This window comes from Alligator mississippiensis, chromosome 8 (genome assembly GCF_030867095.1).
Source record: "Alligator mississippiensis isolate rAllMis1 chromosome 8, rAllMis1, whole genome shotgun sequence".
Classification (NCBI taxonomy): domain Eukaryota; kingdom Metazoa; phylum Chordata; order Crocodylia; family Alligatoridae; genus Alligator; species Alligator mississippiensis.
The window spans coordinates 24,515,807-24,540,657 of NC_081831.1; the positions used below are offsets into that span (position 1 = coordinate 24,515,807).

The following is a 24,851-nucleotide window of genomic DNA, read 5'->3' on the forward strand; positions in this document are numbered from 1 at the left end:
ACTGCCCCCGAGCCAGGCTGGGCCCTCGCTCTGGTTTTTCTCTTTCATGCGGGGTCGTGGCAAGGCTGCCGGGCCAAGGGCTCACAAAGGAACCCTCCTTTGTATCCAGGCTTAAGGGGGTCTCAGGTGGGAGAAGGAGCTTGTTAGAAAGAACTGGGAACCTGAGCCTCCACTGCCCTAAATCAGATCTCTCTCCTTGGTGAGATTGACATGACTCCAGCAAAATTGATTAGCTGGAGATTGGGGCCTTGGTCTTCTAGCCAGACTTGAATTGTCTTTGAGAGGAGATGCTACTGAAGTTGTAGAAGCACATGCTGATGAAACCACAGAGTGCTGGGTGTGGTCCTAGCTGCCTCAGCTACTAAGGTGCATATATAATTTAGCCCTGGGTTTCTGGCTGAAAATCCATCCCACTTTATGGAAAGCCTCACCCCTACCTGCCCTGGGCCCAGACTGAAACGGGCCATGCATTTAACCTACTAAAAGAGGTTAGAAGAAAACCTACCACTCCCCTACCCTGCCCTCCCACAAAAAACTCTTTGCCTCATGAAATTAGGGCCCAGTCTTAACCTGCTTCCCAGCAAAGGCTGTGTCCCTAAGGTATAACTCATCTGATGTCTGTGCTTGGGGCTGTACAGAGGCAGACCTGAGAGGCAACGGTTATGCCCCCCGCCCCCATCCTCCCCTTGCATACAGAAGGGAGGAACTAAGAGGCAGGGAGGAAAGGACAGGCCTACAGCTGTGCAGGGAGCATGGCAGCCCTGAGAACAGCAAATTCCATGCCACAGAGCAGGGCCATACAGCAAAAGGGAGCCTTATTATACTCCCTCCCCAGTTACCACAGGCCCCAAGTGCCTGGCCTGCCAGAGACCTGCCTTGCTCCATCTCATTGCAAAAAACAGTTCCCCTTGCAGTTGGATTTCAGTGAGATGAGAAATACCCACCTTGCTCATCATGCCCAGCCCCTGTCTCAGCCAGCAGCTGCCAGGTCACCTGCTCAGGGCAGGGCATAGTGGCTGTTAGTAGCCTGAGATGGGAGACCCAGCTCCTGGCACCTGGGAGCCCAGAGCTTCAAGCCATGAATGCATGTAGCATGGCTGCATCTAGGCATTAAAAACACCCAGCCTTGGAGCCAGACAAGACCCTTGCCACTGCCTGCAGTTCCCAGAATTCCCCCTTTCACAGGCCTGTGCCTCTTCAGGGAGAGGGAAATAGCTCTGACCTGAAGGCTTAGATTCCCTTTCCCCTACCCCCCTTTTTCCCCTCTTGCTTTAGCTGAGGCCCCTTCCTCCTTGCATTCAGCTATATGTGATTGGAGTATAGCCACAGCAGCAGGGTGGCAGCTGTTTAAGGGCAGGGGAAAACCCCTCCCTCACTGGTTTCCTTTCCTGATGATACGAAGCAAAGTTGATTAAAGGCAGCGTCCTGCTCCCTGCACATATAAGAGATCTGCTGAGGCCTTAAAGCTGATGCAGGGAGCACAAGAAAGTTCCAGGCTGCTGCTGTGTCATTAAAAGCTTGTGGCTATCTAGTCCAGACCTTGCCCAGATCCCCCTAAACCCACCCTGAGAAGAAAATTCCCTGCTCCATCATATGGGTGTCATCCCAAAGCCCTAGCTATAGCCAGCCCACCCAGAAATGCAATTATCTCTGAAATGGAAGCAGCCCTACATAGGCTGACAAGGGGAGAATTTTGCCTCACAACCCCCCACCCCATCCTTTTAAGAAATGCTCAGAGGTCATCAGTGGAACCACATTTTGTCATCCCAAGGCAGAGCGGAGAAAACTGGGTCTCCTAGTGACAGGTGTCATGCGCAGAGTGGGGGGGGGAATAGTACATGTTTGTAGAAAAATATGGTATTCTCCCATTCTGAATATAAAGTATATAATACCCCCACCCTGCTATATAAGACCCACACAGTGTGTGCCACCTGTTATGGTAGACACCAGTCTCACGTGTGTATTCACACCAAGTAGACAGCTTCAATTGTGGAGCGAACACGCAGCCCATGATCCCTGTTTTGCTAGGTGCACACAGAGTACACACCCCCTCATGCCAGGTACTGTACATGCTTGGAGGGAATGAGCTCCCCACTGGCTGTGGGATGTGGATAGAGTACATGATCCTTGGGGGGGTGCACCCCATTTACACATGCACACTACTTCCTTGCAGGCTGGACCTCAGTGTCACTCTATTTGTCCTTCAGAAGTCCCCAATGCATCTGTCCCCAGAGCACTGGCTTCGGGGCTGCTTCAGCCCAGTAATACCATCACCAATTCAGCTTAATTACCAGCTCCTCCCAGCCCTGACCACTCTGCCAAGCTGTCCCCAAACAGCTCCCTGCCCTGTCCTGTCTGCCTCCCTGCCCTCCTTGCTCTGACTCCCAACAGACAAGGGCTCCTATCGCTGAGGCTAAAATCCAAGCATTCAGACCCCTTGGTGACGCTGTTCCCAGGCTGGTGTGATCAGTAGTCACTTGTGGAAGCATGTGTACAGCTGGGAGTACATGTGGCAGTGTAGGAGCAGGCAGGATCCCCCAGGTTTCCCATATCTCAAGCACAATGCCCCCCTCATGCCTCAGTTTCCCCATTGGTGCTACCTCCCTGCTGCTCAAAGGCATTTTTGCAGGTAGTGGGGTGGGTAGGGTGAGTGTGATCATGTCCCTTGAGCCACCTGCAAACAGATTTTTCCTAAGTATCACATACGTGGACCCTCCCCCCTCCCCTCACCCAGCTCCAGCATCGTGATACACAGCCCCTTGATCTGAACAACCTCCCTTGGATATCAGAGGCCACAAGCCAGGATCCCTTTTCCCAGCCCATGGCTGTCTGATGCTCCCATTCCTAGACTGGAAAGCAGATGCCAGGTGCTGTAGCACCCAGGCCTAAGTGATTTCAGATGCCCCCCCACCCCCCTTTTCTATCACCAGGGAGGGTAGGTGGGTGTCAAGTTCTCCCTTGGGGTCCCATCTTGCTGGGCCACAGCCAGGGGAGAGGATTGGGAACATCTTGGGAATTTACTTTGCACTTACCTCCCACCCCTCTTCTCTGTCCCTCCTGCAACCTCATCCAGGGCCAAGTGACACGGGCACAGGAGGCTGAGGAGAACTACATCATCAAGCGGGAGCTGGCCGTAGTGAAGCAGCAGTGCAGCTCGGCCACCGAGAACCTGCAGAAAGCCCAAAGCACTATCCGGCAGCTGCAGGATCAGCAGGTAAGTGCAGCAGATCAGATGCCCATTTCTAACCTCCGTGCAAGGAGCTGCTCATAGGTGCGTACCTATTGCTCAGCTCTGGCGGGGGAGGGGCCTTGGTGCAGCAGGCCTTCGGGCCCTTGACCACCTTGGTCCATGCCCCTGGCTGGACAGAGCGGGAAGTCCCGGAGTCATCCTTTGGCCTGGAGGGAGACTGTGGTCTACCCTCCGCCTCCTGGGGAAGAAGGGCCTGGCAGTAGGAGTCTATCACCTTCTTGCAGTCCCTGATGGCACGCAGTCTCCGGACTGTGGCCTGGAACTCCTCCAGCTGCCCCGCCAGAGACCCCAAAAGGGAGCAGACCCCACAAGGGGAGGTAACCATGCTCCCAGGCCCCAGAGCCTGAAAAAGGGACAGGCAGCCCCCGCAGCTGAGAGCCAGGGGCTCTGTCTGCGTGGAGCCCGGAACCAGGGGCTCCGTCTGGGTGGCCGTCTCTGAGGTGCCAGGGGGGTTGGGGGGGGGTTGCAGAGCCCAAGGGGATCCTCGGGGTGCGGCGCGTGCCCATCCATGGCATGTCTCTGGTAGGCTGGCTATGGCTGGGACTGTCTACCCTGGGGGGTGCGCAGGCAGGGTCTTGGGCCCTCCCGCGCGAACTCTGCACTAACGTGCCGGCAGAGAAGCACGCCTGTTTGCGCAGCCTGTTCATGCGGCTCCGGTTGTGTGGCTCCCTGGGGGGCTGGGCGAAGTAGGGGCCTGGGCGGGGCTTGACCCGGCCCGGCTCCACTCAGCCGCCTCCTCCCACTCACTAAGGGGTTAGCCCCCTCTTTCCACGGGCCCTGCTTACCTCCGGCTGTGCTGGGGGTCGGCGGGGGGGCTCTGCGGCTGCTGGAGGGTTTCTGGGGGGCTTCGGGGGAGCGGGGGCGCAGCAGGCTTTCACCCACGCGTCTCTCGCAGCTTCCGAGCCTAACTGGGGCTTTTTCCCTGTCGGCGGTATAAGCAACTTGTGTCCAGGCTTATGGCTTAGATCAGAGCTGCGGTTCCTAACCAACACCAGCCGAGGTGGGCACAGGGAAGCAGGCCAGAGTGAGCTGGCCTTTCCCTGCCCACCTCTCCTTAAGTGCCTATAGTTGCCAGCAGTTTTTGAGTGGGGATCCTGGGAGCAGGACAGGGTCAGAGATCATCGTGCTTTGTGGGGCTTTGAGGGATGGCAGCTGTAGAAAGCAGCATGGTGACATGTTCCCAGGCGTTGCATGTTGGTAACAGCCAGGCCTGGGGAGCTCTGTGGATCAGGCATGTACCTGACACAACGGGACCTGGCTGCTGACCTATTATTAGTCACTGCTGGTCACTTGGGAGAAGACATGATGTGGGCACGCGGGACAGCAGGCCATACTAAGTGTGAGGATCTTGTGCTCATGCATACCCACACGTGTTTGCACACATACACACATACATGTAGGCTTTTGCACATGCTTGGCTGTCTGATGACATGAATACATGCACACATGCACACACTCATCTGCTTGCATGCACGCACATGAATATACACTGGCACGTGCACGCACTTGCACTCTTGCATGTCCTCGCTCATACACAGATGCATAAACACATACCCTTGCATGATTGTGCACGTTTACACTTGTGCACACATGAACACATACAATCTTGCTGGCACACATTTACATATAGGTGCATGAGCACACTTCCTCACATGTGCTTGCACAAACCTGGACACAGGTACATGCTCTTGTTCATCTGCACGTGCACAATACTCCTGCACACACACGCAGTCATGCACACACATGCACTTGCCCGTGCATTCATGAACATGCACACACACACACCTCCCTGGTCTAAAGGCTCCTGCAGTCATGCATTGCCCCAGTCTCTGCCAGCAGCTGTTGGAGCACCACCTCACACAGGTGTCCAGTGTGAGGTAGGAGCAGGCCCCAGCTGTTGCTGCTCCTTGAGGTTCTTTTAAGCCCCCACTTCCCTCCACCTTCCTCGCCACGTGCAACCATAAACTCTGGTACTTGCCTTCTCACAGCACTCAGCTTCCCCATGGTTGAGGGGGAGGGAAATCTACCACCCAGCTGAAATCTCTGAGCCTCTGGAGATGGATCAGTGTGTGTCTGCAGTGGGGGGCAGCTGCTGGGGGGGTGTTGTGGCCAGGCCTCAGGGTGGGGTGGTCTTTGCCTCCCCAACCAGCTCCCAGCCCCCACCCCCAACCCCTTATCTGATGAACTGCCACCAGCTGCGACAGTGCAGACGTTAAGGTGGCTATGAGCTGGGGCTCTGCTGTGGTTGTGGCTGGCTCTGGGGAGCACCATTCTGCCCAGATTGGGGGTGGTGGGGAAGAGGGCAGGAGATGGAGCTGCCAGCTGGAGCCCGCAGCAGGCAGGCACCTCTGGGCATAGCCGGCAACGGCAGCCCCAGACAGCTGCCCTGCAAGGGCATTGACGGGGGAGGGGGAGACACAGCAGCAGCCTCCAGGGACTGCCATACCCCTGGCCCCCACAAGAACTCTGGGGAGAAGGCTCAGAGCTGGATCCCAGCCCAGCAGATCCCCCTGCAACCCCAGAGCACAGAGCAGACTGGAGGGGTCCAGTTCTCCCAGGCTTCTGGGCTTTGCTGAAGGCCACATGGGGGCAGGCAGGTACTTCCACACCCCCTTGCTGCTACAGGGGTCTGAGTTTTTTCCCCACCTCAGCAGCATCCAGTGCTGGCTACAGCCCAGGCTGAAAGGGTGGTGATAAGATGTGCCAGTCCTGCTGGGACTTAGACCCAAAGCTCCTGGCTAAAAAATCTGCCCCTCCGCTCAGGCTCAGCTTGACACTGCATTGGGGTCGGGAAGACAATTCCCCCCTTGCTTAGATCAGCACGGACTTGGGGGATCTGTCTTTCCTCTGAAGTGGGGTCCTGGTCTCTGTCTGGCATCTCTGCAGTGCAGATGAACGCCCCTGGCAGCCTCCAGACCCTGCCAGCCCCCGGCTTGCCCTGGGGCAGATTTGGGGGCTCTGGGGGCAAAGTAGTTGGTCATGGGGCCACAGGGTGGAGCATGGAATATCTCAGACCAGGACGTGTTTAGCAGGGTTTGGACAGAGCTGATGCTGCCTGGAGCAGGGGATTGGACTAGCTGGGATCCCCCAGAGGCCAGCCCTTCCCTGCTGCACTGTGATCCTTGTTTCCCCTGTAGCCCCACACCTCAGTAGGCCCTGATGCAGCCATAGCCTCCTGCCCCATCCCATCCTGCATTGAGCTCATGGCCCTCCCTGGGGAAGCTGAGCCTAGACAGGGTGGCCAGAGAGACAGACACAGGGGCACAATGCCAGTGGGCCAGGACACTGGTGTGAGACCAGGGCTAGAAACACAGATGCTTCAGGCCCTTACCGATGCCCTGAGCCACTCTGTCAGGGCAGGGCCTCAATCCCAGTGCCACAGCCAGGCTGTGACAACCATGCACCCAGCAGTGGAGGCCCACAGCCCCCCAGATCTGGCCCTGTGCTCCCTGTGAGGGCATCTCCTCTTGACCTCACACAGCTGCCTGACCTGGTCCCAGCTGGCCCAGTGGGGGAGAAGGGCCAACTCCCTCCACATCTTGTCCCAGCAGGCAGCCCCTGGAGCCAGTTCTCAGCTCCAAGCTGTTGCTTTCAGTGGCTAGCTGATAGCATCCAGTAATGACCGCTGCCGCCCCCCCTCCACCCCCCAATCACTCTGTGCATCCCCCAGGGGAATCCCCGCTTCACCGAGGAGTTTGTGACCCATCTGGAGACAGAGCTGGAGCAGTCACGCTTGAGGGAGTCAGAGACCCTGAGTGCACTCAAAGAGATGCAAGACAAAGTGTTGGACATGGAGAAGGTACTGGTGGGGGTGGGGGGGTTGGGGATTTGGGGTGTACGGGCCCCCATGGGTGGTGGAAGTGACTGTGCTGTCCCCCCTGCCTGAGACCCACCCCCCATTCAGTCTCTTCCCTGTCCTTTCAGCTGAACCTGGGATCTTTCTCCACTGGCACATGATGTGTAGGTAGCAGAGGTTGCGCTTCGCCCCAGAATTGGCTGCACTGAAGGATGGAGTAAAGCCAACCCTGCATAGGCAGAAGAAAGCCAGGGTCCTTTGTGTGGGGGGGCACAGAGGAATGGCAGATGGGGCCTGGAACCCAACCAGAGTAAATCAGCATAGCCCTGGTTTCGCAACCCAAAGCAAAGGAAGTCATGAGCTGAGCTCAGCCTTCCTGCTCGGGGGGCTGTGCTGCTCTGATAACCACAGCTGGGATAACCAGGGGATGGGGGGAGCAGCTCTGTGACTCCCAGAGATTGCACCTACTTCCCCCGAAACATACTGCCCTGCAGCTGACATTGTTACTATGTTGGCCTGGGACAGAAGTGTCTGACTTGTGAGCAGCTGGGGACTGCACACATACCACAGGCCTCCCTGGGCTGCTCCATGCCCTTCCTCCCGCCCACCCTGGGGACAGGAAAGGGAAGCTAGGAGACCCCAGACAACAGTCCAAAGAAAAAGGCCAGGACCTGCGAGTTAACCCCAAGGGGGTTCCAAGGCTCCTGGACTTTGCTGGTTGCCCCCGCCTTTTTGCTACATGTGTTGGGGGTGGGGGAGAGAGGGGTTAAAGCCTATGGGGCACTGGATGTTGGCCACATCCCAGGCTGGGGATATTGATTGGGCTGTGCCAGTGCTCCTGCTGGGACTCATACCCAGAAGGTCCTGGCTAGAGGGTCTTGCCCCTCTGTTCAGGCTCAGACCAATGCTAGATTTGGGGTCAGGAAGGAATTTTACCCCCAGATTGGTTCTGACTGGGGCTGGGGGCAGGTGGGGAGGTAGGGTTGTCTTCCTCTGCAACAGAGGCATGGCCTCTGCCTTGGGTCCGTTGAGTGTATATTAACAGCCTTTGACAGGAGCATTACATTGGCCACTGTGGTCCCCTGGCTTCCCCTGTGGCAGGTTCAGGTGTGACATCTGGTGCTGTGTCAGGGCTAACAGTAGTTTTATACTGAGATGTTAGATGTTGAATGTGTCTGGGATGGTTTGGACAGGGCTGTTCCTGCTCCAGGCATGGGTGTTCAACTCGACGTGACCTCTGCAGGTCCCTTCCAGCCCCACTTCTTTAGGATTCTGTGACCACAGGCTGCCAGTAGACAGCCCTGCCGCAGGGGAGGGTCAGTGTGGACAGGCAAAGGGCTGTGACATTGCCTCAGTTCTGGGTAAGAGTTTAGGACAGGAAATGAAGCTGCCTGGTGCTGCAGAAAGTTGACTGAGATCCCAAGGAGATGGGTGATTCAAGGGTTTTAGGCCCCTCCAGAGGCCCTTCCAGCCCTCTGGGGGAGTTGCTTCAAAACCAGCCCCCTTGGTGGGTCCTCTTCTACAGATGAGCCTGGACCAACCCTGCTTAGCTTTTGTGCTGTGACCTGGTTTACTGCCCAGGGGACCTGACCACTGCTAGCCCCTGGGCTTCTCGCATCATTGGCCTGGAGCACGTGGGGATCACTGGTCAGCTTCCCAAGGGATCTGCCACTCTGGGATCCAGTGCAAGGAAGGAGCCAGGAGGTCCCCTTCCCAGCCCAGCTATGCTGTTACCCCATTCCCTGCCTTCCTGATCTCTCTGGGGCTGATATAAGCCTCCTCACCCCCCTAACACATGTCAGCTACCCCTCTTGGGCACATCTTTCTGAGGGATGTGATGTACAGTGTAGGGCAGATTCTCTGCCTCATCTTCTCCCCCAGCCTGTTCTGCGTGGTGCACTGCTATATCTGCTTGATTTGTTCCTCTGTGGTCGCTCCTCGGATTAGATTTGCAAACCTCGGGAGATGGCTATCTGGGCTGAGCATAACGGAACACTTTGCTCCTCCCCCCCTCCCCCCCCCCTCAGGCCATGCTTTTTAACCATTTCCTTCCTGCCTGGTTGGAGGCCATGCGTCAGCTGGGTTTCAGTTGCTGCACAAAAGCAAAGCTGGGCCCCTAGCAAAGAGCGGGCTGGGCAGGGACTGGCCATACTAGGGCTGCACAGGGATGGGGGGAGAACCTTGGGCTGGGATCCCAGGAAATCCCTGCACTGCTATTCCCAGAAATCCCTACGCTAGGATCTTGGGAGATCCCTGGACTGGAGTCCCAGGAGATCCCTGGGCTGCAATTCCCAGAAATTCCTTAGCTGGGAAGCTAAGTAGGCTCTGCCTGGTTCTGGGCGTGAATGTGAGACTGGGCAGTAACACCAGGGCAGTGGTGGGCGGAAGGGGGCTGTATTCAGTCATTTATGCCCCAGCAGCTCATGGGCAAAAGCCTCCCTTATCCCCTACCTTGTGGCCCTTTGAGGGCCCCCCTGGCTGATGTCTCTGCTTCTCCCTCAGCCTGGTGGGAAGGAAGAATAATATTCATTACACATGGGAAACAACTGACATTACACATGGGCCTGGGAAAGCAGGGCTCAAGCTGAAGGGTCCCAGCTGAGCCCTGGAGCTCTGCCTGGGGATGGGCAGGAGGCAGTGGGGGGAGCAGCCCAGAGCCGTGAGAACTGCTCCCTCCCTCTTTAACACCCCAATCCCCCGCGTCTGCCTTTCCGGCTGCAGCGCTGCAGCGCAGGCGGCCGTGACCACACTCAGGGTGTGAGAAGGGGTGCGAGGCAGCACCCTCAGCTGCGGCGTCAGTCTCAAGCTGCAGGAGGGGGTGAAGCTGCTGCGGAGGCCTTGTTGGGCCTGGGAACAAAAGGCCCTGGCGGGGTTGGTGTCACCAAGTGGTGTGGTTGCTGCCCCCCCCGGGGGGGGGGAAGCCATGGTGTCCTTCATGGTGTTTGGGGGGTGGATTTGAGCAGGGTTTGCCAAACCTGTGCCTCTTGTGTCCAGATCCAGCACCACAGAACCCTGTCCTCCAGCCTGTGGGTCTGCATGGAGGCAGCACAGGGCCCGATCCTGGGGTGCAGAGACAAGATGGAGCCTGATCCAGGGGTGTTAGGGGTGGCATGGAACCTGATCCTGGAGTGCAAGGGGAGCACAGGGCCTGATCCTGGGGTGTGGGGGTGGCACAAGGCCTGATTCGTGGGGGCGACACAGGGCTTTATCCTGGCATGTCGGGGTGGGAAGGTGGGGCCCAGAGCCTAATCTTGGGGGTGTGACAGGACCTGACCCTTGCGTGTATGGGAAAGACATGGGGTCTGTTTCTGGGAGGTAGCACAGAGCCTGATCTTGGCATGGGGGGGGAGCACAGGGCTCAATCTTGGAACCTGATTCTGGTGCATGGGGCCTGATCCTGGCACGTGGGAGTTGCACAGGGCTACAGCCAGTGTGTAGATAGGCTGTGCTTCTTCCCCCCCCGCTCATTCCTATCTGCTCCTGCCTGCTTCTCTGTCCAGTGCCAGATGCCAAATCAACCCCCTGGGAACCAGATTCCAGCCCCCAATCCTTCCACGAGCTGGAGGTGGGCGAGCTGGCGGGGCAGCTGAGAGCAGGGCCTGACCAAGGGAATTGTTGCTAGCACTGAAACCTAAGATTGAGGGGGGTGGGGAGTTGGAGATGAGATCAAGCTACCCCAACCCCCCTGGGGCCCAGCCCAAAGCACGGTGCCATAGAACACGGGGCAAGGCCAGGTGGGGGGACTGCGGGTGCTGCCTTGACCCCCCCCCCACCCTTTAAACCCTCCAGAAGCACAGCCTGCTGCCCGATGAGAACAATGTGGCGCGGCTGCAGGAGGAGCTGAAGGCACTGACCGTGCGCGAGGCTGAGGCCCTGGCCGGGCTCCGCGATCTGCAGCAGCACATCAAGGACCTCAGCGACAGCTGGCAGGTAGCAGCTCCCCCCACTCATATCCACCTGGCCCCCAGATCTCTGTGCACCTCTCCCCTCCCACACCCCAGCTAATGCCCCACCCACACCCCACCAGCCCAGCCAGGTGCCCAGGTCTGTGGTAGCCCAGAGAGAGCCTGGATAGGGATGGCATTGCCATCCAACAGGATGCCCAACAAAACAAGGGTCTGGGAGCCCAGATGCCTGGCTTCTCCCCAGATGCAGGAGGGAGCAGGGGAGCACTGGGAGTCTGGATGCTTCAGTTTTATCCCAGTTCCAAGAGGGGAGTGGGGCACAGTGATTAGAGCAGAGCGGGCAATTGCGGCCCGGATGCCTGCATTCTCTCCCAGTTCCAGGAGTGAGTTGGGTGGAGTGGTTGGAGGAGGTGGGGGAGGCACTCAGAGCCAGGATGCTTGAGTTCCCTCCTAGCTCCAATAGAGGAGTGGGATGCAGTGGTTAGAGCAGAGGGTCACTGAGGGCCTGGACTCCTGGGTTCTCCCAGCCGTGGAAGAGGAGTGGGGTGTGACTTGTGCTGAGAGTCAGGACTCCTGGGTTCTCCTCAGGCTTTCCCCTTCAGCAGGTCAGAGTGGGAGGAACCCTCTGTTCCTTGATGGTGTCCAGGGAGGTCTCAGGTTGGACGGTGGTGGGGTGGGGGTTCTAACCAGCCCCTGGCCCCAGGGTCTCACCCACACCCCCCACCCCAGGCACATGTGACACGGACAAGCGGACGCTGGAAGGAGTCCCCCCGCAAGGCAGCGCTGGGCGAGCTGCAGGACGAGCTGATGGGTACACGGCTGCGTGAGGCCCAGGCCCAAGCTGAACTGCACCGGCTGCGCCAGAGGGTTGTGGAGCTTGAGACACAGGTGGGCTGGGGAGGGGGGCACCAGGGTTGGGGCTGGCACAGAGGGGGCAGTTGTGACAGTTAGGAAAGAGAGGGGTGTGGATGGCTGGGGGGGGGGGGGGGAGTGTTCTGGATACCTGTATTCTGTGCATCTGGGAGGTTGTGTGTCCAGGATGCCTGGGTTCTGTGTGTCTTTCTCAGATGCCTGGGTTCTGCATGTGTGGGATTGTATGTCCCAAATGCCTGGTGTGTGTGTGTGTGTCCCGGACACCTGGGTTCTGTACATGTGCATATTTGTCTCAGATGCCTGGGTTCTGCATGTGTGGGATTGTGTCCCCCAGACGCCTGGCTCGTGGTGTGTCCCAGACACCTGGGTTCTGTGGGGTTGTGTCCCAGACACCTGGGTATTGCATGCGTGTGATGCTGCAGGAGAACTGGGGTAGATGCTTGTGCAGGGCGAGCATGGTGCAGACAGCACTGCAGCCAGTGCCATGTGTGTCCATGAGGTGCATGGTACATTGTGGGTGGGGAGAACACATTCTCTTGGGTTGTGGCATATTTGGAAACCCCAGGAGTGTGGGGGACAGTACTCACCCCCAGCCAGGGCCCCAGGCACAGCCCCCCTTGCCAGGACTTGGAGCATGGGAAGCCCCAAGCTCCTAACATAGCAGGAACCCCAGTGGCCAGGGTAGGGCCAGTCAGTGCCAGAGTGGGGGTTGGGGTTCACAGGACCATCATAGAGTGCAGATGCAAGGGGCATAGTAGCTGGTTGAGGGGAGGAGATACCCAAGGACCCAGGACCCCCCTAATCTCTCCCCACCATCTCCCTCCTCCCAGGACCAGATCCACAGCAGCCTGCTGACACGGACCGAGCAGGCATGCGCAGGGCTGCAGGAGAAGCTGCAGTACATCACAGCCCAGAACAAGGGGCTGCAGACACAGCTGAGTGAGACCAAGCGCAAACACGCTGAGTCCGAGTGCAAGGTGGGCCAGGAATGGTAGCAGGGGTCCATCCCACTGACCTGGTGGGGGGCTGTGCCCACTCCCAAGCCCCGGGGATCTGAGCCCCAGGGGTTGGTGGTGGCAGAGAGAATGGAAATCAAAGCTCCACAGGTCTCAGCTGGAATCTGGTCCTACTGCGCCAGGAGCTGTATGTCCAGCAAGTGATACCCCCAGCCCCGTCTGTAGTATGGGATACCTTCCAGCAGGCAGCTTGGGGACAGGCCTGCCCCCTATGTTCTCTTGGGAAGGGGACAGAGGGGGGGCTTGATGCCCTGGTCCCCCTCTCCAAAGCCACATGTTTGTCCCACAGAGCAAAGAGGAGGTGATGGCCGTGAGGCTGCGGGAAGCTGACAGCATGGCAGCCGTGGCAGAGATGCGGCAGCGGATCGCCGAACTAGAGATCCAAGTGAGTGGAAAATCCGGGGAGTACTGGAGGATCTATTACCCCCAGCCCTTGTCATAACCATGCTGCATCTCCACCCACAGAGGGAAGAGGGCATGATCCAGGGGCAGTTGAACAACTCGGACTCTTCCCAGTACATCCGGGAGCTCAAGGACCAGATCGATGAGCTGAAGGCTGAGGTGAGTGGCCCCTACCACCAGCTTCTGGGACTGTGGTGGCACTGCAGCCCCTACTACCCCCTCCTCCCCCAGTGCTCCTGGCTGGGTGGAGTTCCCTGGCCGCACTCCCCCTCCCTGCCTGGCTGAGGACCCTGAGGCTCATCCATCCCCTTGGTAGCACAGCCCAGAGCTTAGGAAAGGGGTCTGTGCTCAGCTTGGATTGGCCCAGCCCTCCCCAGCCAGCCTCTCTGTGGGGGACTCTGGGCTGCCCATCCCCCTGCCTGGTGGGAAGGGTGGTGCAGCTTTTGGGGAGTCCAGAGACAAGCAGTCAGCCCCTAGCTCTGCCTCTCCTACCTGGGTGAGTCACTTAACCTGTTCCATGCCTCAGTTTCCCTGGTTGTAAAATGGGCAGATAGAGGCACAAGCTTGTGGGATCACATAGTCCCACAAGCTGCAGAAGCAACTGGCAGCCCCTCTTCCACCATCTCCTCCATCTCCAACTCTCCTAGTAGCAAATCCAGCAAAACATCAGGACGTGGGCCGCAGCTGAGCCAGATGTTGCCCCTGCTACTGTCCCAGCCCCCAAGGATGAGGAATAGTGCTGGCAGTGAAGTCGTAGGCAGTCGGGGGGAGGATGGGAAGAGAGATCACCGGGTCTGCCCCCTCCCTCTTTCATATCGCTGCCTTTGCGGCAGACCGCAGCTGCCTACACAGGCCAGGAACAGCCAGTGCTGGGGGCTTTCGAGTCACTGATTTACAGAGTGGCTGATAGAGATCACAGGGAGCTTCTGAGTCAGCCCTGGCCTCAGTGCCCAAGCCTGTCACGCACAGATTCCTGGTGAGGGGGCAGGAGGCAAAGCTGGGGACTGGGTTCTCTCTGGGACTCATCGGGACGTGGGGTCCCGGAGCTGTTGGGAGCTCTGTACATACAGTTTGTCACTGTATGTACAGCAGCCAGCATGCCTGGGGGTGCTTCTGGCTGAGGCTGGTAGGCGCTGCTGTGATGGGTCCCATCCCCCACAAGAGCCAAGGGAACATCTCCCCAGGCAAACTGATCTGGTCTGGTTGCCCTTCCTGGCTGCCCCATGCTCCTCCCATGCCTGGTGCCACATGTGTGTGTGGGGGGGGGCCTTCTTGCTCCCAGCCTGGGAGTCGGTCCATTGCCACATCCTGTAGGGGGTTTGAAAAGCCAGATGCCCTCTGGTTCCCTCTCCTCCTCTGGCCAGGTCATGACCACTGCCTCTTCCACCCACAGCAGCATGGGCACTAGTTGCAACTCAGGCTGGGGGTGGTGACTGAACCGTGCCAGTGCTTTTAGGACTCAATCCCAGAGGGTCCTGGCTAGAGGGTCTCACCCTCCTCTCAGGCTCAGCCTGATGCTCTACTGGGGTCAGGAAAGAATTTCGCCTCCCCCCTCCCCACCCCTGCTCAGATCAGCATGGACTGGGGGGGGTTTCCCCTTTCTCTGCAGCAGGGGCCCAGCCTCTGCCTGTGGTCTCTGTAGTGCATTGAGCCTCTTCTGGCAGCCTCCAGACCCTGTCAGCCCTCATCCCCTGGCTTCCCCTGGGGCAGATTCAGAGGCTCGGGGGGCAGTGGGGCAGGTTGTTGGGCCATAGGATTGTTGTGGGATCAGTCAGACCAAAGCCTATCTGGGAGGATTGGGGGGTTGGACACAGCTGATGCTGCCTGAAGCCAGGGGCTGGACTAGCTGGCACTACCCAGCTAGTCCAGCCCATACCCATCTGGACTCCCTCTGGGGTTGGCCCAGCTGCATGACTAACCCCTGCCCCCCACCACAGATCCGCCTGATGAAGGGTCCGAAGCCCTTTGAGGACTCCATGGCATTCGACGGCATCCACATCGTGAGCCACCTGGCAGTGGACGACGACTCCCTGCACTCATCGGACGAGGAGCTGCTGGCCAGCCCCATGGGGGTGGGCGCTCTCCAGGATGTGCTGTACCCACTGTCACCCCGCAACACCCGCTTCCTGCGGGGTGCCGGGAGCTCAGGCAAGGAGAGCAGCACGGACAGTGAGCCTGAGGAGCCGGCCACTGCCCCTGGCCTGCAGCCCCCCCTCCTCTTTGGAGAGGCCCTCGGCAAGTGATGAGGGGTGGGGTCCACTGCTGGCCATGGCAGAGGTGTGGTGCCATCAACCCTCCTCCTTGGGGAGAGACACTCAGGCTGGGGGGACCCATTACAATGGACCTGGGACACCTCCTGCATCCAAGGAGATGGCTCCCTAGCTACTGAGCATCTGCCATGGGCACTGGCCATGACAGGGACACGGCTGCTCCATTCAGCTGCCCCTTTGTCACTGCCTTTGTGCATCCCATGACCCTGCCCTGAGGCTTTGCACACAAGAGAACTCAGTGCTGCATCCAGGAGAAGCGGCAGGGCAGGAATGTGACTGAGGCCAGCCTGGACTTCATATGGCCAACCTTGACCACCCATGGCCAACCCAGACTGTATCTGGCTAACCCAGTCTGTCCATGGCCAACTTGACCACCCATGGCCAGCCCAGACCAGCTATGGCCAAACCAAACTGCCCCAGGCCAGCCTGGACCGCTTGTGGCCAGCCAACCAACCTACCCTCAATCACACTCAGAGACACAAGGAGCTGTGTCCTTCTCCCCACTGTGTGTGTGCACATCCCCGATGACCATGAGAGCATCCATTTACAGCCGGGAGAGTTGGAGTCCTGTGTCTCCCAGCTCCAAAGGGAACTCCTCTGTCCAGGCTCCTGGTGCGGGGAGGAGGCAGGGCGCCAAGAGCCCACTCAGTCAGAGATCGTATTGTATTTTTTTGTCCTCTAGATATTATTTAAACCCTTAACAGTGTCAACAGAGCCCCGGACCTCCCCTGTTCTGGGGAGCTTCCCACTAAGCTTTAAGTTCTGGAAGATAACACTACAGATTGCTGGGCCATAGCAAAGTTAGAGCAAGGCAAGACCTGCTGCCTCCAGGTCTGTGATGGAGTGGAACAGCCAAGTTCCTGCATCCGTCAGGACCCCAGGAGCACCTATCTCATGTCCCTGCTTGTCCGGCTGGATTTCCTCCTGGCCCATCATCAGAAGAGAAGTTTCCTTAGCTAATCACCACCCACCTCGCATCTCCCCAGCAAGAGCTGCCATGTAGCCAGGAAACCGGTGGAGCTGGGGGAGAGCAGGGGGTGGAGGAATGAGCCCTGTACCATATGGAGAAGGTTCATCTCCAGACATGATGGGGTTGAGTCTGCCCAGCCCCATTCCTCTGCAAGAATATCTGTCCCCCAGAGCGATCAGCAGACAAAGATACTTCGGAGCAGGCTACATTCATGGCCCAGCAAGCCCTGTGTAAGTCCCATCAGCATATCAGATCCAACCATAGCTGACACCATGGGTCTGCTCAATGTTCTTTTAATCCATCTTGGTATGGGGAGCAACAGTGAGGCCACAGCTCCACAGGCTTCAGCAGAAGCATGCTAGAAGCTGGTCTGTCTGCACTATTGGTGACACTCAGGAGGGACCCCTCTGCATTGGCACTGCCAGATGGCACCAGGCATGGAAGAACCAGCCTAGAACACAAGACGGGAGCAGGGAGCAACCTGCCCAGCTGTGGAGAATCCAGTCCATCCCCTGATAAGCCTTGAGCCACCCACAAGAGCCCACGAGGAAACACTATTGCATGGATTTAGGCCAGCTGATGCTTTGGCCCATGGGGTCTCCAGGCCCAGCATGCTTCCATGTGGAGGGGGACAAGTTCCTCCAAAACAAGGGGTTCCCATGGGAAAAACTCAGCTGAGCTGCTGTGTGGTGGTGGTGGTAGACCCCACATCTCGCATCTCCTGGTGAGATAGTGCTGCAGGGGCCATAACCCCCATCTCTTCCACACCCCCTACAGTAACCCCACCACCCTAGGACACATGCTGAGGGTCACCAATTGGGACCTCCTGTACCACCTGCACCCTCTGGGGACAGATCTCGGGTGTCTGAAATGACAACGTGGCGGCATTGTGGCCAAGAAGCAGAGACCACGTGGCAATGAGAAGACCACCATCATCCTTGAAAAAGAAGCAGGTGCTGCTTAGCTCTGGGTGAGGTGGGTGAAGAGACAGGAAGTGCTGCTCCCTACTGTCCTCTCCAAGAAGATCTTGGCCTGAGCACAGACCAGGGATGGAGATGCTGGGGTTGGCTTGCATTCATTCTCACCCCCTCCCTGCCCCTGTGGATTCAGTGAACCAAGATGCCTGGCCACTGGGGGCACTTCAGTGAGAGAGATCTTCACTCCTGCTCTCCTCATTTTTCCTCTCAAACCATCTGCCCTAGACAGGTGTCAGCTACTGCCATGACTGGCATCTCTTGCCCCTTTCTGATGCCATCAAACCAGCATTTGGGTTGGAGCCATCAGCGCCAAACACTTGGACTCGTTTCCCCCACTCCCCCATCCCCCAAAATCATTGTCCCCCTGCCCCCATCCTCGTACTGGAGTACATTGTATACTGATATAAATAATGCCTGGGAAAGTCTTTGGGTATTTATAATCTGTATATTTTAATATATATTGTATATATGCACACGCAAACACATGCACACTGCTCTCGATTGCCAATTTTTGCGATACACACTTGCCACCAGAACCACCACCAGCCAACTCCCCCCCCCCCCCCCTCCCAATGCTTTTGGCTATCGGCTCTCCATGCCTCAGTCATTGGTTGACTTGACTGAGACCGTTGATTCATGGAAAGGAGCTAGGGGTTGGCATGAACTCCTTTCCATGAATCAACGGGCATGGTTTATGCCCGTGTGTCATATCTGGTGGATTTGCTTCAGGGTCTGTCCCCTTCGGCTATGAGATCCTCCCAGTAGTTTCCCTCTAGCATTGGTGATCCTTCCCCACATAAAACCAGTACAGGATGGATCCAAGGCAAGCATTTGGCCCTTACAGAGATTCCCAGATCCTCACACCAGCAGTTGATGTTTCATCTAAACCACCCCCTAGACAGGGCCTGTTGAGATGAAGATCCATCCAAGCTCTGACCATGGTGGGAGGGAGTTTTTGAGAATTGGAAGCTCAAGACCCAAGGAGAAGCTGGCCATGCTAAGGCCACCTCTCCATGGGGTTTCCCTGCTCCCAGACTTCAGTACCTGCCCCACTGGGTTAGGAACAAGGTTTGAGCTCTCACCCAGCCCCAACACTTGTGGCTGACTTTACATGGATGTCACCAGCTTCAGGGCTGCATTGTGGGACCTGGTGCCTTGCTGGCTCCTTGATCCAAAACCAAAGGTGCCAGAGACCCTCTGGCTGTCCCATCTGGTTTTGCCACTCTCTGTGGCTGCCCTATAGTGTGTTTACAGGACCAAGGTGCACTTGACGAGGAGGCAGGGAGAAAGCACATAGGTTAGGGTGATACAGCAGCAGGACAGCACTTGGAGCAGGGAGCACTGCCTAAAGCTGCCAAGATCCTGGGGCATGGAGAATTGCAGTGACAAGGCAGGTTTGAGCAGCACTGTTCAGACCCACCTCCAGGAGATGCTCCCCACCCTCCTCCAAAGCCCATACATAAGAGCAGCAACACCTGGAGCTCCCAGCATGGGATCCCATACACTATGGGTCACCTCTTCCAGTGGGTCTGTTGCCCCCAAACTCCCAGTGCTGTCTGGGAATCCATGCCTATGTTATGCCCAGGCTGAAAGCCTCACACCGAGATCAGGAGCCCCCAGCACTGGGCAGTCTAACAACCCAGACAACAAGGGCACACCTGGGTTCAAGCCCCCCCCCCCCCCCCCCCCCCGCTTGCTTTGCCCAAAGCAGCCGCTGCCAAGAATGATGCCAGCTAAGCTGTGCTGCTGCTCATCTGCTATGGCCCGGCAAAGATAGCCCACCTTCATGAAAGTGTTGGGGACATCCTGCCCCATAGGGAACTGCCCACACCGGCAGAGGCCAGAAAGTGGCAAGTCAAATAGATGCCACATTCTCTAGTTGAGGGAGTGGGGAGGGCATCAGCCCCCATCTCCAAGGATAGCACTTAGGCTGCAGCGATCCTGCTCCAGTTCCCCATGTGGCTGGAATACAGGTGTCACTGTGCCCCTCTGCCTCATCACCTTCATCCTCTCCAGACCACAGCCATTTTTCAGGACAAAACCGGACGATTGTATAAAAAAAAGGGAAAAAGTCTGTACTTTCCGAAGTGAAAGGGCAATACTACCAATAAACTCTTTCCACTGTCTTACTAATGGCATGTCTTGGTGCTCTCTGGGACTGGAGGTGGGCACAGAAGGCCCCGTGGGTGTGGGGTGACTCCGTGGGCCTCAATCGGGCCAGGGAGCTCAGACTGAGCGACAACACCTTGTCACTGAGTCTTGAGGGCACTTGGCAAACCCCAGCAGGGTCCTGGCTGGAAGGCCCAACTCAACCCACCCCAGGTTCAGCATTGGGGATCAGGGGCACCTGGCTCAGACAGGCCCAGCCTCCACAGCAGGGAACTGGGAGCTTTGGGGCTGGGGGACTTGAACCCATACCCTCCTAGCCTGGCAGGAGCAGGTCATATGGTGGTACCCAGAGTAGATGGGCAGGGCATTAGACCTCTTTACCTCCATCTGAGCTGAGAGCCTGGGCTGGATGGGCCCAGTCTGGGGGGCAGGAAGGTGGAGGGGAGTTAGCTGCCAATGGATGCCCAGGCGAAACCCAAGCACTGGCACCGCCACTACCGCCCCACCCCATATCCAGCCCCACGCCCAGAAGCGGCAGGTGCTGGAAGCTGCCCTGAGTCAGAGCAGAACCAGACGGTGCGGGCGGGAGCCGGGCTCGAGGGCCTGGGGGAGACGTGTCACTGAGATGCTGGTGGTGGTGGTGGGGGCACAGGTTCCAATCCTGCTGTGGGCATCACATTGCCAAGCCCAGCCAGGAGGCACGGGAAGGGACAGTAAGGAATCAGGCCAGGGGGTCCAAGCTACCATGCAGTGGGGGCTTGGGCTAGGGAGGGACCTGCCCTAGTGCCTCAAGGAAGCCAAGAGCCTGGTGGGGCGGGGGGGAGAGAGGCTTCCCTGTCCTGAGCCCTGGAGCTGGGCTTGGAGCACAAGCTCTGGAGTGGGCCCACAGGGATCTACCTCTAGCCCATGGGGCTCTGCTCCCACTCACAGGGTCTGCACAGGCCTCACACCCCTCCCCTCCTGGAGTAACCAGGCACCTGGCATCCTGAAGGGCCTGGCCAACTCTTAGCTGAAGGGGCTGCAGTCTGTGGCTGTCCAGGCACCAGAGCGACCCCCACCCTTGTAGCCCGATGGTGGAGACTTGGGGTGGAGAGGGCTGAAAGGCAAGGGGAGGCTCTACCCAGTTTGGGGTGGAGTGGGGCAGGGTGGGGCGGGGCGGTCTTCAACGATCACCTGTAATCCCCCCCTCCCAACAATAAAAAGCCCCGGGGCCCTGTCCCCAAACCTGCTGCTCCAGGACGGCCAGGGTGGCGTGGTGATGGTGTGTGCATGGGCATACATGTACAAGCACCGGTGAACCGCAGGCAGGTGGCACAGCAACCAGGGAAGCCTCTGTGACCTGGATCCTCTGCTCCCCCTGCCCAACTCCTGGGCCCCCTTCCAGCTGTGCACCCCCCAGCCAGCACAGCTGGATGCACTCCCCGCCCCCCGCCACTGGGGTAGGTGCCTGGTGCTGGCGGTTGGGCGGGAGGAAGCCGGCTGTGGTTGGGTACAGGGAGCGTCGGCCCTGCCTGGGAGCCCCATTGGCTGCACAGCCCCCGGGCCCTGCCCTGTGCTGTCCCTCCCTGCCCGGGGGCCACGAGCCAGGGCACAGCACAGAGGCCCCCGCAGCACCCAGGCTGCAGGTGAGTGAGCCCCAGGGCCTGGGCCCATGAGGCTGAGTGGGTTGTGGGGGAGTCAGGGGGGCATCAGGGGTCTCCAGACTTGAGGAGAGGGGAATCTGGCTCTGGCCACATGGAGCTGAGAGCCAAGGACAGAACCCAGGTCACCACTGCTGCCCTACAACTAGGCACGGGACCCAGGTGTCGGGGCTCCTAGCACCCTGCCCCCTGCGAAGACATGGGCTGGACACCTTTCCCCCCACCCCCCTCCAGCCCTGGCAGTTGCCCCCCCTCCCCCCATGCTAGTTGGGGGAGCCTGAGCATGGGCCTTCCGTCACCTTCCCTCCCCTGGGAGCCAGCACTCCCTGGGTGTAAATCAGCATCCCACACTTGACTGCCATAGGCCAGGCTCCCTCTGAGGATAACAGCCTCAGTCCAGGGGGCCCACATTGGAGGTTAGGGGGAGCAGGACACCTGCGGAACAACTGCACCATGCTGTGGGGGGGAGGTGTCTGTCCATCTCCCTTAGCCAGGTGTCACTGGGAGGGCAGGGGGGAAGATACAAACTCAACTTGCCAGGGGGCACACACGGGCTGAAATGGGGCGGCGTGGGTGGCAGTCCTCAGCCTCACCCCAGGGTCTCTTACATGGGAAGGGTAAGGAGTGGGAGGATGCGGTGTTGAGTGGAGTTGGGTTCTTCCCCAACAAAGCCCACAGCCCTGAGTGCCCAGATGGGGAAACTGAGGCACAGATCGGGTCTAAGACCAGTACCAGTGTCATGTAGCTGGTTCGGGGGGCGGGGGGGGGAGAACCTCTTGCCCCCTTCCTGCCTCCCCTGATGAAGCCATGGGTCCTGCTCTCAGCTCTAAGGCCCCCATCCTTCCCCCACCAACTCCTGTCCCAGCCCTGGGATGGAACCCAGGTGTCCAGGCTCCCAGCACCCCCCGCTCCACCCCCACCCCAACAACCCCACTCTCTTCCCAGAGCCGTAGCAAACCCCTGGCTCTACCTTGCGGGGAGGTCTCAGCTCAGCTCTGCCCAGAACTGGGGGAGGGTCTCAGTGACCCCCCCCTCAAATGTGGTGCAAACCGCACCCCACCCCCCAATCCCTGCAGCTGTGATGCCACGCTCCTTCCTGGTGAGAAGCAAGAGGGGCCCAAGCCATGGGGGGCAACGGCTGGAGAAGCCCAGGGGTGAGTGCAGAGCAGAAAGTACCCCCTGGGTGAGCAGTGGCTGCAGGTCTGGAGTGAGTGAACGCCGGCCAAGGCTGGGTGGGGTAAGGGCTTGGCAAGGCTGAGGAGGCAGGACCTGCAGGTTGGGAGTGAGGGGCACCAGCAGGGTGGTGGGAGGGGGCTGCAGGTTGCAAATGGGTCATCAGCAAGGTGCAGGGGGAACCATGGGGTAGGGGTGGGGGCAGGAGCAGGAGCCTTGGGGAGGGTTGGACCTGGTGAGGAGTAGGCATTTGTCCCCCAGGAACTGTGTCGTGAGGGGGAGGAGGTGGCAGCCTGCGGGTCCTCAACACTGTGCCCCCACCCCAGCCCCAGTGCCTGGACCCTGCACAGCAGAGCATCTCCCCAGGCCAGAGACATCAAGCGGGAGCAGGGGGGGCCTGGGGCAGCACCCCCCCCAGCAGCTGGAGCTCTCCCCACAGTGGGCCTGCCTGCCCCTGCCAGGTAACTCCCCCACCTATGGGCAGAGACCACCCCCAACTCCTCTCAGCCTGCAGCATCTGCCTACCACTCCCTCCCACCCCACTGCACCTGGAGCAAGGCTGGCAGTACCAGATGGAGGAGGACAGGATCAGGGACCCCCACTCTGGGATAGGGGCCCTTGTCCTATGCCCCCCCATGCCCCCAAATCAAAGTCCCCCCACCCCTCTCCATTCCTAACCCCTACCCCATTCTGTGGCCCCAGGTCAAGGCCCCAAGGGGGGTTGCCCCCCCATCCCTGTTGCCCCACCCTCACCCCCAGATTTGGCCTGATTAGCCCCCTCCCCCTGGGAGCTGCAGGTTGAGAGTGAGGGGCACCAGCAGGGCTGGGGGAGGGGGGCAAAGGGCTGTGCAGCCTATGCTCCTCAGGATCAGGGCCTCTTTGGGTGGTGGGGAAACAGCCCCAACCTCCCATTCACAGCTCCCCACCACCCCACAGGCCTGAGCACCCCCCCAGCTGCAACACTCTGGAGCAGCTGCCCTGGGCCCGAGCTGCAGCCGCTGGTCCAAGGCATCCTGCCCCCAGCGCTGAGCCTGGGAACAGGACCAAGGCCAGACAGGGTGGATACAGCACCCCCTGGCCTCCTGGGCTCCCTCCTGCTCCTCGCCAAGCCCCCCAGCTGCTGCAATGGCTGCGACAAGGTAAGACCCCTTGTCTCCCAACCACAGGATGCATGACTAGAAACATCACAGTAGTGCCCAAGCGACTCTGTCCTGAGTACTGCACATTATTAGGTGTATTACGGTAACTCCTGGGCCCACTGGTTCTCTGGCGCTGAGTGCCGCACTTTATAAGATGCAATACAGTAGCACCTGGGGGAGATCCTCCCCTGCCCCACCCCCTCCTTGGTGCTGGGCATTGCACATTTGTCAGGTACTAAAGGTAGTGCCTGGGCACCCGCTGAGGTGTGCTGACAACAGGGAGTGAGGGGCCTGGGCTGAAGGAAGGGGTAGTGGCACAGAGCCCCCCCAAGCTCCTCCCCTTCCCAGGGCCTGCAGCTGAGCTGTGGGGCAGGCACCCCCTGGGAGCCCCATGAAGGAACGGTGCTGAGGCCAGAGGGAGCCCCCGCAGCAGGTGCAGGAAAGACACAGGTGTGTGGGGCAGGGGCAGCTCTGGGGACAGCGGAAGGTGGGGGGACTGGCTGAGGATGGGGAGAACCTCAGGGAAATGAAGGTATTGGGATATCATGGCCTGGCAGGGTTGGAGGGGCAGGGGCTGTGGGTCAGGAGTGAGGGGTACCAGTAGGGCCAGAGAGGGGAGGCAGGGGCTGTGGGTCGGGAGTGAGGAGCACTGGCAGGGTTGGGGGTCCTAGCTGACACCTGCCCCCCAGGAGCGGAGCTTCCCGTGCAGCGTGTGCGGGAAGCAGTTCCGGCGCTCGTCCACGCTGTCCACGCACCTGCTGATCCATTCGGACACACGGCCCTTCCCCTGCCCCTTCTGCGGGAAGCGCTTCCACCAGAAGTCGGACATGAAGAAGCACACGTTCATTCACACCGGTGCGAGGGCTGTGGATTGGGAGTGGGGGGCACTGGGGTGGGAAGGAGAGGCACTGTGGGGCAGTGGGAAGGCTGCAGGTCAGGAGGGGCACGGGCAAGGCACAGGGCAGGAGCGAGGGCCACGCTGCCCCCTGACCCCCTACTACCTGCAGGCGAGAAGCCACACCGCTGCGGGGTCTGTGGCCGGGCCTTCAGCCAGAGCTCCAACCTGCTGACCCACAGCCGCCGGCACCGTGGCCACCGCCCCTTTGCCTGCCCACGCTGCCCCCAGAGCTTCCAGCGCAAAGTTGACCTGCGGCGCCACTACGATGCACACGGGCCCCCCCCAGCGCCCACACCGCCCTAGGCTCAGACCTCCCAGCGCCCCCCTGGAGGCTGTGGCAGCTCCAGGGGGTACCACCCCCCATGGGCCCCCAGGGCTTCTGCCCCCCACACCTCCAGGGCATTAAAGGGCAAGCGCCCACAGTCACACACAG

General features: G+C 59.3%; 1 protein-coding gene and 1 long non-coding RNA gene across 13 annotated transcripts in view; both read left to right on the forward strand.

Annotated features, from left to right (window-relative positions):
- The window catches only part of EVI5L (ecotropic viral integration site 5 like), a 58,444-nt gene extending 38,852 nt beyond the window's left edge, over positions 1-19,592 (forward strand). For 11 of the 12 annotated variants that reach the window (XM_059732380.1, XM_019479696.2, XM_059732375.1 and 8 more), the window contains 8 exons: positions 3,074-3,214; positions 6,921-7,049; positions 10,836-10,976; positions 11,681-11,839; positions 12,655-12,801; positions 13,130-13,225; positions 13,306-13,401; positions 15,180-19,592. In XM_059732380.1, the coding sequence (XP_059588363.1) occupies positions 3,074-3,214; positions 6,921-7,049; positions 10,836-10,976; positions 11,681-11,839; positions 12,655-12,801; positions 13,130-13,225; positions 13,306-13,401; positions 15,180-15,485 (1,215 nt within the window). In that variant the 3' untranslated portion in view covers positions 15,486-19,592. The remainder of the gene's footprint in view (positions 1-3,073; positions 3,215-6,920; positions 7,050-10,835; positions 10,977-11,680; positions 11,840-12,654; positions 12,802-13,129; positions 13,226-13,305; positions 13,402-15,179) is intronic. The other variant, XM_059732382.1, reaches the window with a different exon arrangement.
- A 3,076-nt stretch (positions 19,593-22,668) lies between these two features.
- Positions 22,669-24,850, forward strand: LOC106739069 (uncharacterized). The gene is made up of 4 exons (XR_001372266.3): positions 22,669-22,842; positions 23,318-23,970; positions 24,210-24,375; positions 24,528-24,850. It is a non-coding gene; the product is annotated as an uncharacterized LOC106739069 (long non-coding RNA).
- Position 24,851: the final 1 nt, after the last annotated feature.